General features: G+C 43.0%; 1 protein-coding gene across 1 annotated transcript in view; it reads right to left on the minus strand.

Moving 5' to 3' along the window:
- The window catches only part of Skap1 (src kinase associated phosphoprotein 1), a 271,966-nt gene that overhangs the window by 31,375 nt on the left and 223,870 nt on the right, over positions 1–16,721 (minus strand). The window contains exon 10 of the mRNA XM_042674137.1: positions 9,449–9,499. Coding sequence (XP_042530071.1) covers positions 9,449–9,499 — 51 coding nt within the window. The remainder of the gene's footprint in view (positions 1–9,448; positions 9,500–16,721) is intronic.

The raw sequence follows: 16,721 nt of genomic DNA on the forward strand, positions 1-16,721 counted from the left end.
ACTATTTGTTTTTGTTTCTACTTCTTCCTAATTTTTTTTTTTTTGGGGGGGTCGGGTCGTGGGGCCTGAACTCTGGGCCTGGGCGCTGTCCCTCAGCTCTTCAGCTCAAGGCTAGCGTTCTACTACTTGAGCCACAGCGCCACTTCCGGCTTTTTTCTTTTTGTTTATGTGGTGCTGAGGAATCGAACCCAGGGCCTCAGGCATGCAAGGCAAGCGCTCTACCACTGAGCCACCTTCCTAGTCCCTTCTTCCTAATTTTATGAGCAATTCAAACAATAAAAGCACACGGAAATAAATTCCTATATGTCTTCAGAAAAGAATAGGACTCTTACAATGCACAAAAACAGGGAGAATAGAGTTATTTGTTTTAGATTTAGTCAGATATTGCAAACAGAAGTAAAAATGTCAAGTATATAGAAACTCCAGCATGTTTTTTTTGTTTTTGTTTTTTCAGTCCTGGGATTTGAACTCAGGGCCTGGGTGCTGTCCCTGAGCCTCTCTGTGCTCAAGACTATTGTTCTACCACTTGAGCCACAGCACCACTTCTGGCTTTTTCTGAGTAGTTTATTGGAGGTAAGAGTCTTATGGACTTTCCTGCCAGGGTTGGCTTTGAATCTCAATCCTCAGATTTCAGCTTCCTGAGAAGCTAGGGTTACAGGTGTGAGCCATCAGCACCTAGCAGGCAAGTTTTCTTTAGACAAAAAATTGTTTATAAATGCCAATAGAGGGCAGCAAACAAAACAACTCCAGTGAAAACACTACCACAGAGTTAGGGAGAAAAATATACTGAGAGAAAAATGCTAACTATTGAAAAGACAAAACCTATTTGGGGTAGGGAGGAAGAATATCAATGGAAGAAATCTCAATCTCTTGAAAGTGGAAGTTAACCCACAAGATATATTATGCATTTTCAGTTGTAATGAAGTTCATAAATCACCCTAAGATTTTAGACTAAATTTAGGATTGTGAAGTATATTCTTCACAGATGTATATGCAGTAGAGAAAATCGGTGTTACAAAAGTAGTTACTGCAAAAACTGAACAAGGGGGGCTGGAAGGTGGCTCAGTGGTAGAGTGCTTGCCTTGCATGCATGAGGCCCTGGGTTCGATTCCTCAGCACCACATAAGCAAAAAGAAAAAAGCTGGAAGTGGTGCTGTGGCTCAAGTGGTAGAGTGCTAGCCTTGAGCTGAAGAGCTGAGGGACAGTGCCCAGGCCCAGAGTTCAGGCCCCCACGACTGGACCCCCCCAAAAAAAAAACAAACCAAAAACTGAACATGGTATCTTTGGGTGGCAAGAAGACTGCCAGAGTTATCTTAACCTTTGCTGGCCTTGCACACAGTTACTTTGAGGTTCTGCCCTCTGCCATGTTGCCTAGATGTGACATAGCTCCTAAGTATAAATACTTTTTGAATAGGTATTTAAAAATTGATTGGAGCCAGATATTGATGGCTCATACATGTAATCTTAGCTACTCAGGAAGCTGAGATCTGAGAATCCCCCATTCAAAGCTGTGAGAGATTCTTATCTCCAAGCCAAAAAAACAAAAACAAAAAAATCCAACAAAGAAACCAGGCGCTGGAGGCTCATGCCTGTAATCCTAGCTACTCAGGGAGGCTGAGATCTGAGGATCATAATTCAAAGCCAGCCCAGACAGGAAAGTCCGTGGGGCCTGAACTCTGGGCCTGGGCGCTGTCCCTCAGCTCTTCAGCTCAACCACTTGAGCCACAGCGCCACTTCCGACTTTTTTCTTTTTGCTTACGTGGTGCTGAGAAATTGAACCCAGGGCCTCGAGCATGCAAGGCAAGCGCTCTACCACTGAGCCACCTTCCCAGCCCGAGTCCGTGAATCTTTTATCTCCAATTAACCACCAGGAAACTGGAAGTGGCGCTGCGGCTCAAGTGCCAGAGTGCTCACCTTGAGCTGAAGAGCTCAGGGACAGCACCCAAGCCTAGAGTTCAAGCCCCACAACTGACAAAAAAACAAAAACAAAAATCCTGGAAGTGGAAGTGTGGCTCAAGTGGTAGAGTGCCAGCCTTGAGAGAAAAACCAAGCAAGAGCATGAGCCTGGGTTCAAGCCCTAGTACTAGCACACACAAGAAAGCATAATGATTTGATACCATGCGGAATGAGGAACAGGTTGGAAGGATAATGGAAAAAGACCTTCCTAAAAGTATAATAGTCACAGGGAAAGCAGGAAGCTGAGAGGAAAACGGAAGCTTTCCAAGAAAAGAAAGAAAGAAAGAAAAAGACAGAAAGAAAAGAAAGACAGAAAGAAAGAAAAGGTGTTCAGGAACCCTGCAGATAGTTTAGCCTAGCCCAAGTTAAAGTACTCATACAGTAGAAGCATTACAAAACAGTTATGAAAAATAGGCAGAATGAAGAATTAAAGGCTAGGGAAAGATGAAACTTCTTATCTAGATAGAGGTATTCTGGAATGAAGAGAATCCATAGGGAGTTATTCTTTAGCTGGTTATGGCTGGATTTCATATTGCAGACTCCCTGTTTAACATGCATGTGATTTGCACTCACGTATGTAAATATGTGCAATGTTGCTAATTCCTTCCTCCGCATCCGGTGGCAGACACATGCGTAGTGTCTGCTCAATGCCAGGGCTCTGCCAGGCCCTGGAGATTCCTCAGGGGCCACACAAGGTCCCTGCTCCCAAGGCTACCGTCTAGTGGGGGAAGCACCATGAACATATAAGGATTTATTTACCTAAGATTGTCATATATCTGGAAGGAAATGGAAGATGCTATGTGTAACAGGAAATTTAGCACAGTCTAAAGGGTTAAGGAGACCTTTCTGAAGCTTTAGTGGTTTGGAAAAACCCGATCTGTTGGGTGCCAAGTAGTTCACTCTCTACAGGAGGCTGAGATCTGGAGGATTACATTACAAAGCCAACTTAGGTAGAAAAGATTCCCATTTTCAATTATCCAGTAAAAAGCTGGATTGGAGGCATGACTCAAGGGATAGGGCACTATCTGAGCAAGCAAGCCAAGCAAGCATGAGGCGATGGTGGGTAGATGTTAAATAAAGACCTGGAAAAGGTAAGGCTGAGGAGGATTTTATTCCTGCAGTGTGGTGCCAGGCAGCGCCTGGAAGTCCAGTAGTCTGGAGGGTTATTTCTGCTTTGCCCTAAGCCTGCCAAGCTCATCCTACAGACAGACAAATACACACAGACATGGATTTCTATTTAGCGTAGTGAAAGGAATTGGGAACTTAAGAGCTTTTGTGGGCTAGATTTCAGTTCCTTTAGGTTTTACACTATTCTGGCAGCAGCCTCACATCAGAAATGCTGCAGTATTCTGATAGTTTAATTAATTCAAAACATCCTCATTCTCATTTTGAGGACATTATTCCATCTAATTATTTTTTTCCAGTCTGTCCGTTTGGAATGAAAAACAAAAGAATAAAGCTTAATGCCAGCATTTCTCAATGTCTCTCTAAAAAAAAAAAAACCCACCAAACGTCACTGTACTAAATAAAGCCTTGGTAATTCAAAAGCAAAGCACTAATATATTCAGCATAAAAACAGACAGAGGACCGAGAGCAATAACGACACCACTAATAAGTAAAACAGTTATAACAATTAACAACAATTACAATGATAGAGAAGCTAATGGGTATGATCACTGCATTTAAATTACTAGCAGAGCTGAGAAGGACTTTTTCTAGAGGAGGGGTGTAGGATTTTATTCTCTTTATCCCACATAAGGGAAGCTAAGCATCAAGCAAACAAAATATCTTAGGAAGAATAATGCTAGAACAGGCTAAAAAATAGTTTTTGGTTATCTCTTTCCCAGGTATTTATTGTAAAGTATTTGTCACTCAGATTCTTTCTTTAAAATTTTTTTATTGTGTCAGTCATGGGGCTTGAAGTTGGGGTCTGGGCACTGTCCCTGCACTCTTTTTTTTTTTTTTTGAACTCTGGGCCTGGGCGCTGTCCCTCAGCTCTTCAGCTCAAGTCTAGCGCTCTACCACTTGAGCCACAGTGCCACTTCCGGCTTTTTTCTTTTTGCTTATGTGGTGCTGAGGAATCGAACCCAGGGCCTCATGCATGCAAGGCAAGCACTCTACCACTGAGCCACCTTCCCAGCCCCTCTGCACTCTTTTTTGCTCAAGGTTAGTGCTTTACCACTTTGAGCCACAGCTCTACTTCCTTGTTTTCTACTGGCTCATTGGAGATTAAAAGAATCCCACAGACTTTCCTGCTTGGGCTGTTTTCAAACCTTGATCCACGGATCTCAGCCTTCTGAGTAGTTAGGATTATGGGTGTGAACCACCAGCACCCCGCTATCATTCAAGGTCTTTGTCACCAGTAATAGCCAGCCATGTCTCCTGTAACTGAGGCCAAACTTGGGCAGCTGTTAAAAGTCAATGAAAAGTAACCTCTCAGCTGTGGAAAGTACTAAGGTAAAAAGTACTAAGCCATCTATCGGTCTCTCCTCTCCTCTGGGATAGGAGAACCTGACTGTATTCCTTTTGGGGTTCATATTTTTGTCTGGGAGACTTTGGATAACTCCAGAATTTAAATTGTAACCAGGGAAAAATGGTAAATTGGCTTCTTGTTTACATTTCTTGTGGTACTGAGGTTTGAACTCAGGTCCTCACGTTTGCAAAGTAGGCACTCTACTTAGCAATGGCTAGGCACTGGTTGTCTAGATGCATATCTGGGCTTCAATCCACTTATTTTAAGCCTTTCTACATAGCTAGTATAACAGGTGCATGCCACCGCACCAAGCTCTGTTGAAGAGGGGTCTAGAAAACTTTGCTGCCCTGAACTGCCTCTCAAGTATTAGGATTACAAATGTGAGCACTGGTGCCCAGCTACCTTTGCTTAATGAGTTAAAGGGCTGCGTCCATGAGGTTTGGCATCGGGCACATCCATGTAAATTGTGGAAAAGAGAGAAAACTGAGAGGACAAAACCTACTAGAGTGTGGACAATGCTGTGACCCGAGGAAAGCTCCCTGAAATATCCTCTAGGGCAGAAAGGACCACCATATTCAGTTTATTAAAGCAGACTGCCTGATACTTTATTACAAGTTTCAGAAGGAAAGTATGAAAAAAAATCTCCCAGATTCTACTGACTATGGCACTAGAGTAGGAAGAGCATCTGCTCATTTTGCTTCTTTTTATTACTTTTTCTCCTTATTTTGGAGAAAGGCCCTGGCCTGGAACTCACTGTATAATTTAGGCTGATCTCAACTTTGCCAACCTCCTGTTTCAGGGATTACAGAAATGTGCCACTGTACCTGGCTATTCATTTGCTTATATCCCTAGCTGTTTAACCTTGAATTCTGAAATTACCATGGTTTTTAGGATTATAAAGATGATTTAGAAATGGGGAACACTCATAGATCCTGATTTTCACCTCCTACACTCCTTTTGTTGGGTCAAAATTTTAGCTGGTAGAAAGTCATGGTTGGTCTTGAGAAACAGGTTTCAAAAGGTAAGAGTTACAAGTGTATGCCTGACCTCTGGTCTCTTCTATATAGCAGTTCTTTATTGGTGGGCACTAAAGTTGGCACTCAGAGTGCCTCTGAGATGGTATGCTTATTTTTTTTGTTATTTTAGCATATTTCAGTTTATTTTATTTCACAGGAGTCACATATGCTCGCAGTAGAATTCGAATAATTTCTAAGGTGGATAGCTAAAAAGGGGAGAGAAAGACAGCCTTTGTCCCCGGCCCCCCCCCACCCCCGGGGCTAGTGTCATCTCAGTTTCTTGGGTTTCTTTTTCACTGTCCCATTGCTTATAAGCAATCTTGTGTGTGTGTGTGTGTGTGTGTGTGTGTGTGTGTGTGTGTGTGTGTTGTATGTGTATCCTGGCACTTGAACTCAGGGCTTTGGTGTTGTCTCTGAGCTTTTGTGCTCTACCACCTGAGCCACAGCTCCACTTCTGGCATTTTTGGGGGTTAATTGAGAAAAGAGTCTCTTGGGGTTGGAAGTGTAGCTCAGTTGGGAGAGCGCTAGTCAGTGAGTGAAAGTAGCAGGTACCAAGTTCAAGTCCCAAGTCCCAGTCTCAGGCCTAAAAAAACACAAGAGTCTCATGGACTTTCCTGCCCATGCTAGCTTTGAACCTGGATCCTCAGATCTCTGCATCCGAAGTAGGTAGGATTATAGGCTTGAGCCACCAGCATCTAGACAAGTGTTACTTTGGATTACCCCGACAGTTAAAAGATGGTAAGAAAGGGAGCTAAGCACTCATCACCCATGACCCTTAGTATTAGACCCTAAGCATTAGACTCACCTGAGGCTGATGGTTGTAATTTAGAGAAAAATTTGAGGTGTTGACAAATCACTCATTAAAATAACCCTGTTACTAACAGGCAGGCTGTAAACAGAGCTCTTTATAGATTGAACAATCAATACTACAAGGCTGTGATAGATTTTCTAGGTAACAGAATAAAATAAAAGAAATTACATCTCACAGGGTCATTAACACTCAATAAGGATAAACTGAATTCTTTGTCTCCCTCCTACTTCCCGATAAGACCTAGTTGGGCTTTCAAAATGTTAGAGATACTGCCAAGGGAGTAGGCCAGCATTGAGGGAAAAGTACCCTTAGAGAAAGGTACTTGGATTTTGAAAGATGATCTGGTCAGCTACAGTATCTTTAAGAGAAAATGAAGAAAAGGAAGGCCAGTTTACTTAAAAAAAATCTATCTATCTATCTATCTATCTATCTATCTATCTATCTATCTATCTATCTATCTATCTATCTGCCTAACTCTCTCCTCTAAAACATGTAGTATCAAGAAAAACTAAAATGAAGCAAACTTATGTAGCTTGACTCTGACCTAAGAATTCACAATTTCTCAAAGCTCCTTACTTTTCATTTCATTCATTCATTCATTCACAGTACTGGGGCTTGAATTCTGGGATTCCTGCCTTTTAAATGCATTCATTGAAGCTGCTTGCTTTCCCCCAGACCTTTATATTTTCTTGTAAAACTGAGCAATGACATTTGGATGTTACATATTTGTAGCAGTTTCTATAGCTCCATTAGAGAACAGGCATTATATAAATTCAATAAATAAATAAGTAAACACAGAGAATAAAAATTCCTGCCTCAGATTCTGCAGAGAGAGCAGAAAGTCCTTCTGTTTTTTAATCACTAGGCCACTAATCATTATAATGGGAGGGAAATATAAACCACAGAAACATATTTAGAGCTCACTCTACTTTAACAATACCTATTTTGGAGGCAGAAAACATGAGGAATGAAAAAAATCTCTATTTTTTTTTTAGAAACCTACTTGAGTTACACGTATTGGAACTATAAAGAACTACATCTCTTGCCAGGTACTGGTGGCTTGCACCTATAATCTTAGCTACTCAGAAACCTGTGATCTGAAGAAGATTTAAAGCCAGGCTAGGTGTACAAATCCATGAGACACTTTTATCTCCAGTTCACCAGCAAAAAGCAGGAAGTGAAGGTATAAAAAGCCAATCACATGAGGCCCTGAGTTCAAGCCAGTTAAGCCAGCCTGGGCAGAAAAGTCCCTGTGAGACTCTTATCTTGAATTAATCACTCAAAATCAGGAAATGGTGCTGTGGCTCAAGTATGACAGTGCTAGCCTTGAGCAGAAAGAGGCTCAGGGGCAGCACCCAGGCTCTGAGTTCAAGCCCCACAACCGACAAAAAACAAAAATAACCACAAACAACTCTTGCCTCCCAAGATAATAACCTTAGAGAGAGAGCAGAGTCTCTTTAAGGAGTCTTTGCCAGAAGACTGATGCTTCCTGAATGGAAGTTATTGTAGCCAAGCTGCCCACATGCAGTGCTTCTTTTTCATGCTAGTGATGGAGGTTGGCTGAGAAAAGACTTACGAGGGACATGCTTGGTCAGAATAGACTTTCTGGTGCAAGTCTATAGAGCAAGTAGAAAATAGTAGAACCTAGGTTTTGGCTTGGATGAATTCTATGTGTTAACCACTATCAAGTATGAAGTGTCCTAACATCCCTGTACCACACTTATCCCATTTGCTTTCTTTTCTTTATTTTGTGCTGGTATGGGGACTTGAACTCAGGACCATGTGCTCAAGGCTGGCTTTCTACCACTTAAACCACAGTTCCACTTCTGGCTTCTTGCTGAGTAATTGGAGACAAGAGTCTGAGAGTTTTCTGCCTTGGTTAGCTTTGAACTGTGATCCCCAGATCTCAGCTTCCTGAGTCGCTAGGATTACAGGTGTGAGCCATTGGCAGCTGACTCATGTTGCTTTCTTTCTCTCCTGCTTTTGGTATCTGATGTCTGACGTTGCCTGAATTTTCTCTTCCTTGGGTCCTTCATGAAAACTTTTTTTTTTTTTTGGTCGGTTGTGGGGCTTGAACTCTGGGCCTGGGTGCTGTCCCTGAGCTCTTCAGCTCAAGGCAAGCACTCTACCACTTGAGCCACAGCAGCACTTCCAGTTTTCTGGTGCTTTATTGGAGATAAGAGTCTCATGGACTTTCTTGCCCGGGCTGGCTTTGAACTGTGATACTCAGCCTCCTGAGTAATTAGGAGTATAGGTGTGAGCCACCAGCCCCCAGCTCATGAAACCTTTTAAGATTCGCTGCCTTTAGAGAATGAAAAAGGAGAAGGGGTTTTGCTTGGATGGGTAGGGAGAAGAAAAAGCAGAAGGAAAGCAGGAGGGGAGAATAGGAAAAAGCTAGGGCCAGGGAAATGGAGCCGGAAGAAAATGAGGGAAATAATTCCCAGGCTCAAGATGTTCATAGATCCTAAGAAAGATCAGCTTGTATCTTACCTCATCTCTGATTCAGGTTCAGAGGATGGAATGATTGGATGTGAGGCAGCTCTGGCCACGCCAGGCTTTCCTTCAATGACAATGAAGTAATAGGTTCCTCCTACACTTCAGGAGGTGCCCAGGGGGCATCTGACTTTAGGAGGGGTAGGCTCTCTAAAAGCCTGGAGCATAGTTAACAGTCTGGGATGAATAAGCTGTAATTTGGTATTCAACAACCCTGTTACATATTCATTTCCAAATGTGCCTGGAATCAAACCAGGCCATCAGAAGTCAGCTCTGTGGCCGTGATTCTATCCTTCACCCTGCGTTCACTTTTCAGATCTGACACATTTCCATTCCCCCTCTCAACTAGCAATCTTCAGGCCTCTCAGAGAAGAGACATTTCCATTCTTTCCATTCTCAGTCCTCTGATCTTTTAGAGATGAGGCAATTCTATTTCCACTGTACTGATTTAAGAAATACTGATAGGAAAAAACAAATATCTAGTTTGGCTTCTCTCTCTAGGATAAATCTTAGCCATTCTGGGAACATTAATTAAAGTGATGGAATGACTGCTTTTAAAGTTAAGGGATTTCCTTAGCTAGTTACTTTATTTGGGGCGTTTGGGGTTGTATACAGGACTTGTATTTATCAGCGAGTCTGTTAATGCTATTGCTTTGAGCCAGAAGCTTGAACCCGCCACTGTGTGGGACACATGCTCACCTCCTCTTCGCCCAGCACCATGCTCTTCCTCTTCCCCATCATGCTCTTCATCTGAGGGAACAAGTGGTCAATGTTAGCAGTCTGTGGGGACAGTCTACACGGAGGGAGTGTCTGCTCTGAGCTCATCTCTCTTTGTCTCTTTCTTAGTTCTGTTTGGAGATAGAATCTTGCTACACAGCCCAAGCTGGCCTCCAACTCACAATCCTCCTTCCTCAGTATCCTGAGTGTTAGCATTGTAAGCATGAGCCATTATATCCGTCTAGAACATTCCCCTCCCCTCTTGTTTCCTCTCTTCCCTTCCCCTTCTCTTCCCTCTTCTCGTTCCCTTTCTTTCTTTATTCCTCCTCTCCCTCCCTCTTTCTTTTTCTCTTTCTCCCTCCCCCTCCTTCCCCCTCCCTCCTCCTCCCTTCCTCCTCCCTCCCCCTCCCTTCCTTTCTTCCTCCCTCTCACTCTCTCTTTTTCTGTATTAAAAAAAATCCTTATTAAGTTGCTGTACAATTCAACACATCAGTTTATGAGTACAATGCGTCTTGATCAATATCACCCCTTCATGGTTTCTATGGTAACTTTTTGATTGTGGATTTGGGCTTAGAATACTACATGCATGGGTTCTGTTGGGTACTGTATCTGGGATGTTAGGATACTCTCTTCTTTAAGGAGAGTGTGATTATTGTTTTGTTTTTTTTTTTGTTGTTGTTGGTTGTGGGGCCTGAGCTCTGGGCCTGGGCGCTGTCCCTCAGCTCTTCAGCTCAAGGCAAGCGCTCTACCACTTGAGCCACAGCGCCACTTCCAGCTTTTTCTGGTTATGTGGTGCTGAGGAATCGAACCCAGGGCCTCATGCATGCAAGGTATGTACTCTACCACTGAGCCACCTTCCCAGCCCTGTGTTCTTTTATAATCATCTCTCACCTTCAAGCTGGCTGGCCCTTTCTGCCTCCCCCCACCCCCCACTGTGTGTGTGTGTGTGTGTGTGTGTGTGTGTGTGTGTGTGTGTTTGTACTGGAGCTTGAACTTAGGGCTTTACACTTTCCCTTTGCTTTTTCTGCTCAAGGCTAGTGAGCTACCACTTGAGCCACATCTCTTCTTCTGCCTTTTTTTTTTTTTTTTGCTAGTTAATTGGAGATAACCATCTCTTGGATCATCTGCCCAGGTTGGCCTCAAACCTTGATCCTCAGATCTCAACTTCCTGAAGAGCTACGGTTACAGGCACCAGTCACCAGTGCCTGGCTCATTTCTATACATTCTGTGTGCTTCCTGCAGGTAAGATGCTACCGTAGGAAGCTGGGAGAAGCCATGGACATGAGTGGGGCTTCTAGCATGCCAGATGTTCCCTCAACTTCCATGTCTCCTTCCCTTCTGGAATTCTCTCTCGTATTTGCTATCTAGCAGCCTCTCTGAATTTAGCCATTCTAGTTAGAACATGAGTGTGTGTGTGTGTGTGTGTGTGTGTATGCATGTGTGTGTGGATGTGATTGGAACTGGGTGTTTAACCCCTCTGTGATTAATTAGTCTTTAATGTAGCCATCTTTGCTCAGCTGTAACAAAGGCTGGTCATGTTTATCATTTTATGTTCCTAGTACTTGGGGCTTGGAGTTATCTTTTTACTGTTTTCATTCAGCCTGCCTTGTTCATTAGAGTATAAGCTCCTGAGGGCAGTTGGAATGGTCTTTTAATTAATTGCTGTAGATTCACAATGGGTTCTAAGTCAATGCTAGTGTCTAACTCCAGTCAAGTGTTTATATGGCTAAAGTCACAACATGATTGGCTTAAGTTTTTTACCCTCATTAACCTGTTTCATCTCAGGCTTCATACAACTTGATAACACAGGAATTGAGCCTTTGTAAAGAAAGCATGTGTACCAAAATTACATTTAGTAATTTTATACATGGGGCAAAATGAGCAAAAATACATTGCTGCTCTTTTTACCCTTCTTCCCACCTCCCCCACAGTCAATGGAGCATTATAAGCAATGTTTTGAGAGCTAATTTAATTTCTCCTGGCTGCATTTCCTTCTCTCTCTCTCTTTCTCTTTCTTTCTAGGTAAGACAAAGCAGTGCCATAAAACCTAGAATACAGATGGAATTTTGAGGGGATGACCTGGGAACATTCTCCTTTTCTTTCTTTTTTCCTTCATATATATAAGTTTCATAGTTCTAGTATGTCAGATTGGGAAAAATAAATTCCAAGCTCAAAGGTGAGAAGAAACAGCATAACCGATATATTAGAATACTACAGAACATTAAAAAAAGAGACTATGGGCTGGGAAAGTGGCTCAGTGGTAGAGCGCTTGCCTTGCATGCATGAGGCCCTGGGTTCGATTCCTCAGCACCACATAAGCAAAAAGAAAAAAGCCAGAAGTGGAGCTGTGGCTCAAGTGGTAGAGCGCTAGCCTTGAGCTGAAGAGCTGAGGGACAGCGCCCAGGCCCAAAGTTCAGGCCCCACGACTGGACTCCCCTCCGAAAAAATAAAAAAATAAAAAAAGTGACTATGCCTTTCAAAAGTTATATAGGTATTATATATGCATACACACACACACACACACACACACACATATATATATATAACTTTATATATGCATTTCTCAAGTATATATACTTCTCCAGAGAAGCATCTCACCTGTCATATATAAATATTCATATATATTCATATATATATTCATATATATATATATATTTATTCTGCTAGAATCTGGTGGCTCATGCTTATAATCCTAGCTACTCAGGAGGTTGAGATCTGAGGATCGAAGTTTGGAGCCAGCCCAGGTAGGAAAGTCTATGAGACTCTTAGCTCCAATTAACCAGCAAAAATCCAGACATGGATGTATGGATCAAGTGGTAGAGGCCCAGCCTTGAATGAAAAAGCCAGTTGCATAGTCAAGGCCCTGAGTTCGGTCCCAGTTCTACACTTCTGTATGTATGTATACATTGTCCTACAGATGCTCTGGGGAAAGGACTCCTCTGATTCTCATCTCCATGCAAGACTCAGTAGCAGAGGTTTTCCTCCTTTCCACCTGAAGTGCCACTCCCAAAGAATAAAGCTCTAGATAATGGGAGGAATGAAATCAAATAGAGGAAACAGGCCCTGATGAAATCAATCACCTTAAGCATCATTCTCTGCACATTGTCTTCCCATTACTGTCCACTTCCTTCCTTCCTCTGCTAGGATGCTTTTCCTTCTTCTTCTTCTTCTTCTTTTTTGAGTGCGAGGGATAATTTTACACGGATTGAAAACTCTAGAGTAAGAATTGGTTCCAACCTCACTTCACAGATCTCAATAATTTGGACAGAGAGCTGCTCTTTTGCTGATATCAAACAACTTAATCACAAAGACCAATAATTTGCTGTGCTTAGGCACTTTTGCAGAGAGGTCTTACTCCACCTCTGCTGTCTTGTGCACAGCTGTCTCTTCCTCCCAATTCTAATCAATGTAAATTGGGTCAGATCTCCGCTGTGAATTACAAATTGGATCCGAAGTTGGAGGGTCACAGTGCTTGTGACTCCACCTCCTTCCCACCGCCATTAGATGGGAGGCTACACCGAAGATCTTTTCTAAATAAATCAGACTTTATTGTAAAACTCGGCCACTGACGAGACAGAACCTCATTAGCATTGATTTTAAAATAAATTATTGAAAGTGGCTTGCCTGCTCTTTGCATTTGTAAAGAAAAAAAAAAAAGGAGGGGAATGTAAATGTATTTGCAATGATAAAAATGAAAACTAAACCTTGATTCTGTTATCCTTTCAGGCACTCAATCCAGTCATGATCTCAACAAGGAAAAAATAAAGAATAGAAATCTGTTCTAGGCATTTCAATTCCAGACCAGACATTCTGATTTTCATAGCGTCTTTAGAGTCAATCAGGAAGAAAGAGAAACGCTGGCCATGGAGCTTCTATATCATTTGCCACCATTGCTGGGCTCTATAATGAGATGTTCCCACCTCTGTCCTTCCGCAGTGGCTGAAAGTGGGCTCACCAGCCTTGCTATAGCTGATGGGCGTGGCTCGGGGGCCTCTGGCAGCCTGAGGATGGGGCCTGTTGTGTAGTGAAGGGAAGTGCCTTCCACAGCTGGTTATGGCCACCTTCCAGGTTTCAGAAATCATGAATACAAATTAGACCTTATGAGGTATATCAGGATAAACTGTGAAACCAAGCTGGGTGCCAGAGGCTCCAGCCTGTAATCCTCAGATCTCAGGAGGCTGAGATCTGAGAATCATGGTTCATAGCCAGATTTGGGCAGAAAAGTCAGTAAGTGGGTGAGCATCTTCTTATCTCCATTTAACTACCAAAAAGCTAGAAGTGCAGGTGGGGCTCAAGTGGTTGAGTGCTAGCCTTGAGCAAAGAAAGTAATGGGCAGTGCCTTTGAGTTCAAGCCTTAGCACTGGCATGAACATTCCCTGCGCCCCGCAACAAACACAGAGCCAAACGTGTCTTTCAGCTCCAAAGTAAAGGGAGCTGATTATGTGGCAACAGAAAAAAGAAATGATGGACACATTTCTTCCTTCTCCTTTTTTCTTTTCTCCTTCCTTCCTTCCTTCCTTCCTCCCTTCCTTCCCTCCCTTTCTTCCACCCTCCCTTTCTCCCTTCTCCCTTCCCTTTTCTTCTCTCTCTCTGGTTAGTTTGTAATATGAGACTTTTATTCTAAAAGACTATTTTGAAAACTATTTTCTTTAGGTTAAAAAGCTCATTGAACTTCTTTATAAGAATATTATTAGGCATATTAGCATTCCAGCTACTGAAATACATCTTCATTTCGGAGAGAATTAAAATTTATGTGCTAGCTCAACTTTAAACAGTAATAGATTATAATGGTCCTTGTTCCTAACAGGGCATATGGGATCCCCAACCTTACATCGGCTCTAAATAAATTAACCTCTGAAGATTACTGCCCACTTATTACATTAAATGCTCTACTTGATCCCCAAATATCTCATCTCAATTGGGAAAACAGTTGAAGAAGATTCTGTTAGCTGCAAGAGCATGTGAGAGAACCATGGGGCATTGCAAATGAGCATTCGTATCCGGAGAGTCGATTTCAATCAACATTCTTGGCACAATGTCAGGGGCACTAATGAGAGGCTGAGAAGAGCAGGACACCGAATCCACATAGGAGGGACAAAGAGGGGCCAGCTTCGCAGCACACCTGGCTGCTTTGTGAAGTGTGCTGTTCTCACCCCGGCCCCTAGCTAAGCTCATCCCAAAGAAAGACAACCCTCCCCGCCTCCACTGGCTCAGAAAGAGGGACAATCACGTCCCTTCAACACAGCAAAGTGACAAAAGCTTAAAACCACCACTGCCAACTGCATCCATATGCAAGCAGATGTCCAGGTGCTCTGGTGACAGATGCAACCGAGATACAGAGAAACAGCTCGGCTCGGCGTGCAAAGGGAGCGTGCAGAAAAGTAGAAGGAAAACCACTCCATGGCAAGCAGAGCTAAGCCCTAAATCCACGCAGGTTACAAACCTCCTGGTAACACTGGCACTACGAGCAAGAGGTGAATAGCACATTGGGTTCTCTGTTGTGTATTAGGTGATTTCAACAGTTACCTCGAAATACTCGCCATCTATCTCCATGAAAGAGTCTGGATGGATAAAATATTAAACTCAATTTGTGCTAACGGCAACCCTTGGAATGCATGGAATTTAATTTCGCAAATAATAATGGAGCACCTACTAATTGGGTGGAAGGACATGTAGCTGAGGAGGGTCCAGAATGTATGGGATTTCAGAGGCTGAGATCCTTGCCCATTCCAGATGAAGAAACAGCAGGGTTTAGCTGGGCTGGACCAGCAGCCATGAGGCTGGGGCTCAGGGTACAGGGCAGTGAGAGAGAAGGCCAGGAGTTTTGCCAACGGCTTTTTTTTTTTTATGTTAGTACTGAGCCTTTGAACTCAGGGCCTTGCACTCTCAGTTTGTTTTTTCCTTGTCGGTCGTGGGTCTTGAACTCTGAGCCTGGGCGCTGTCCCTCAGCTCTTCAGCTTAAGGCTTATACTCTACCACTTGAGCCACAGCGTCACTTCCCGTTTTCTGGTGGTTTATTGGAGATAAGAGTTTCATGGACTTTCCTGCCCGGGCTGGCTTTGAACCATGATCCTCAGATCTCAGCCTCCTGAGTAGCTAGGATTACAGGTATGAGGCACCGGTGCCTGGCTATGTTGTTTTTTTTAAAAATTGTTATTATAGAGGTGATGGACAGAGGGGTTATAATTATGTAAGTCAGGTAAAGGTTACCTTTTTCTTTTTGGGCAATGTCACCCCTTCCCTTGCTCTCTCCCAATTTTCCCTCTCCATCCCCATCCACAAGTTGTATAGTTCATTTTCACCATAATGTCTAGTGGGTACCACTGCTGCATTTGGGTTTTATTGCTCAAGACTGGAGCTTTACCATTGAGCCATACCTCCCCTTCCTGTTTTATGCTGCTTACTTGAAGATAAAAAGTCTCATGGATTTGTTTGCCTGGGCTACTTTGAACCATGATCCTCAGATCTCAGCTTCCTGAGTAACTAGGATGACAGGTGTGAACCACCAGCACTCAGCCTTGGACAATTTTGTCTCTTCATAAGTTTGATTATGTTTTGGGTCTTTTGGTCTGCCTGTTTTTGTCTCTGTCTCTCTCCCTTCTTGCTCTTGATCTCTTACTTTCCCCATTCTCTTTTTGTGTAGGTCTGGACAACTGTATAGGAGGAAAATAATTCCACAGAATGTTATTTCCATTTGACTCTAATTAAGAAAACAATCCCACACCAGTTATATGCTTTATTATAAAGCAGTCTGGTTTCTAGGTCTGTAATAAGCCCCTGGGGCAGGATGGGTAACTTCAGAATGTGCACAGAAATTCCCAGGGAGGCCTCTCCATCTCTTTCTGTTTGCTCTTCTGAAGTCTCTCTAGAGAACACAGCTGGCTTCTACTGTCATTGTAGCCACCACCAGGCCCCAGTTACAGCTCTCAGGTGCCTTCCTGGATCCCAGCCTACAGGCCCCAAATAGGAACCTGATAAAAGTTATCCTTTTATGGACTCATGACTCATGGAACTGGGCCTGGGCTGGCCTGCAAAATAACTTCAGGGGAGATGAGAAAGACTGCAGAAAAATCTCCTATTTCCTTCCGATTGCTTTAGCACGTCTTTGTAGCATTTCCCTGAAGTTTAATCTACTGAAAATGAGATCTTAGAACTCAAGGGCCCTTCTTACATGCTCAACACAGATATTCAGAAATCTCAACTCATACCAACCTTGCAACTGTAATATTCTCAGACTAACATTATTGTGGTTTGG

Source organism: Dipodomys spectabilis, unplaced genomic scaffold (assembly GCF_019054845.1).
Source record: "Dipodomys spectabilis isolate Male_0828 unplaced genomic scaffold, ASM1905484v1 ptg000018l, whole genome shotgun sequence".
Classification (NCBI taxonomy): Eukaryota; Metazoa; Chordata; class Mammalia; order Rodentia; family Heteromyidae; genus Dipodomys; species Dipodomys spectabilis.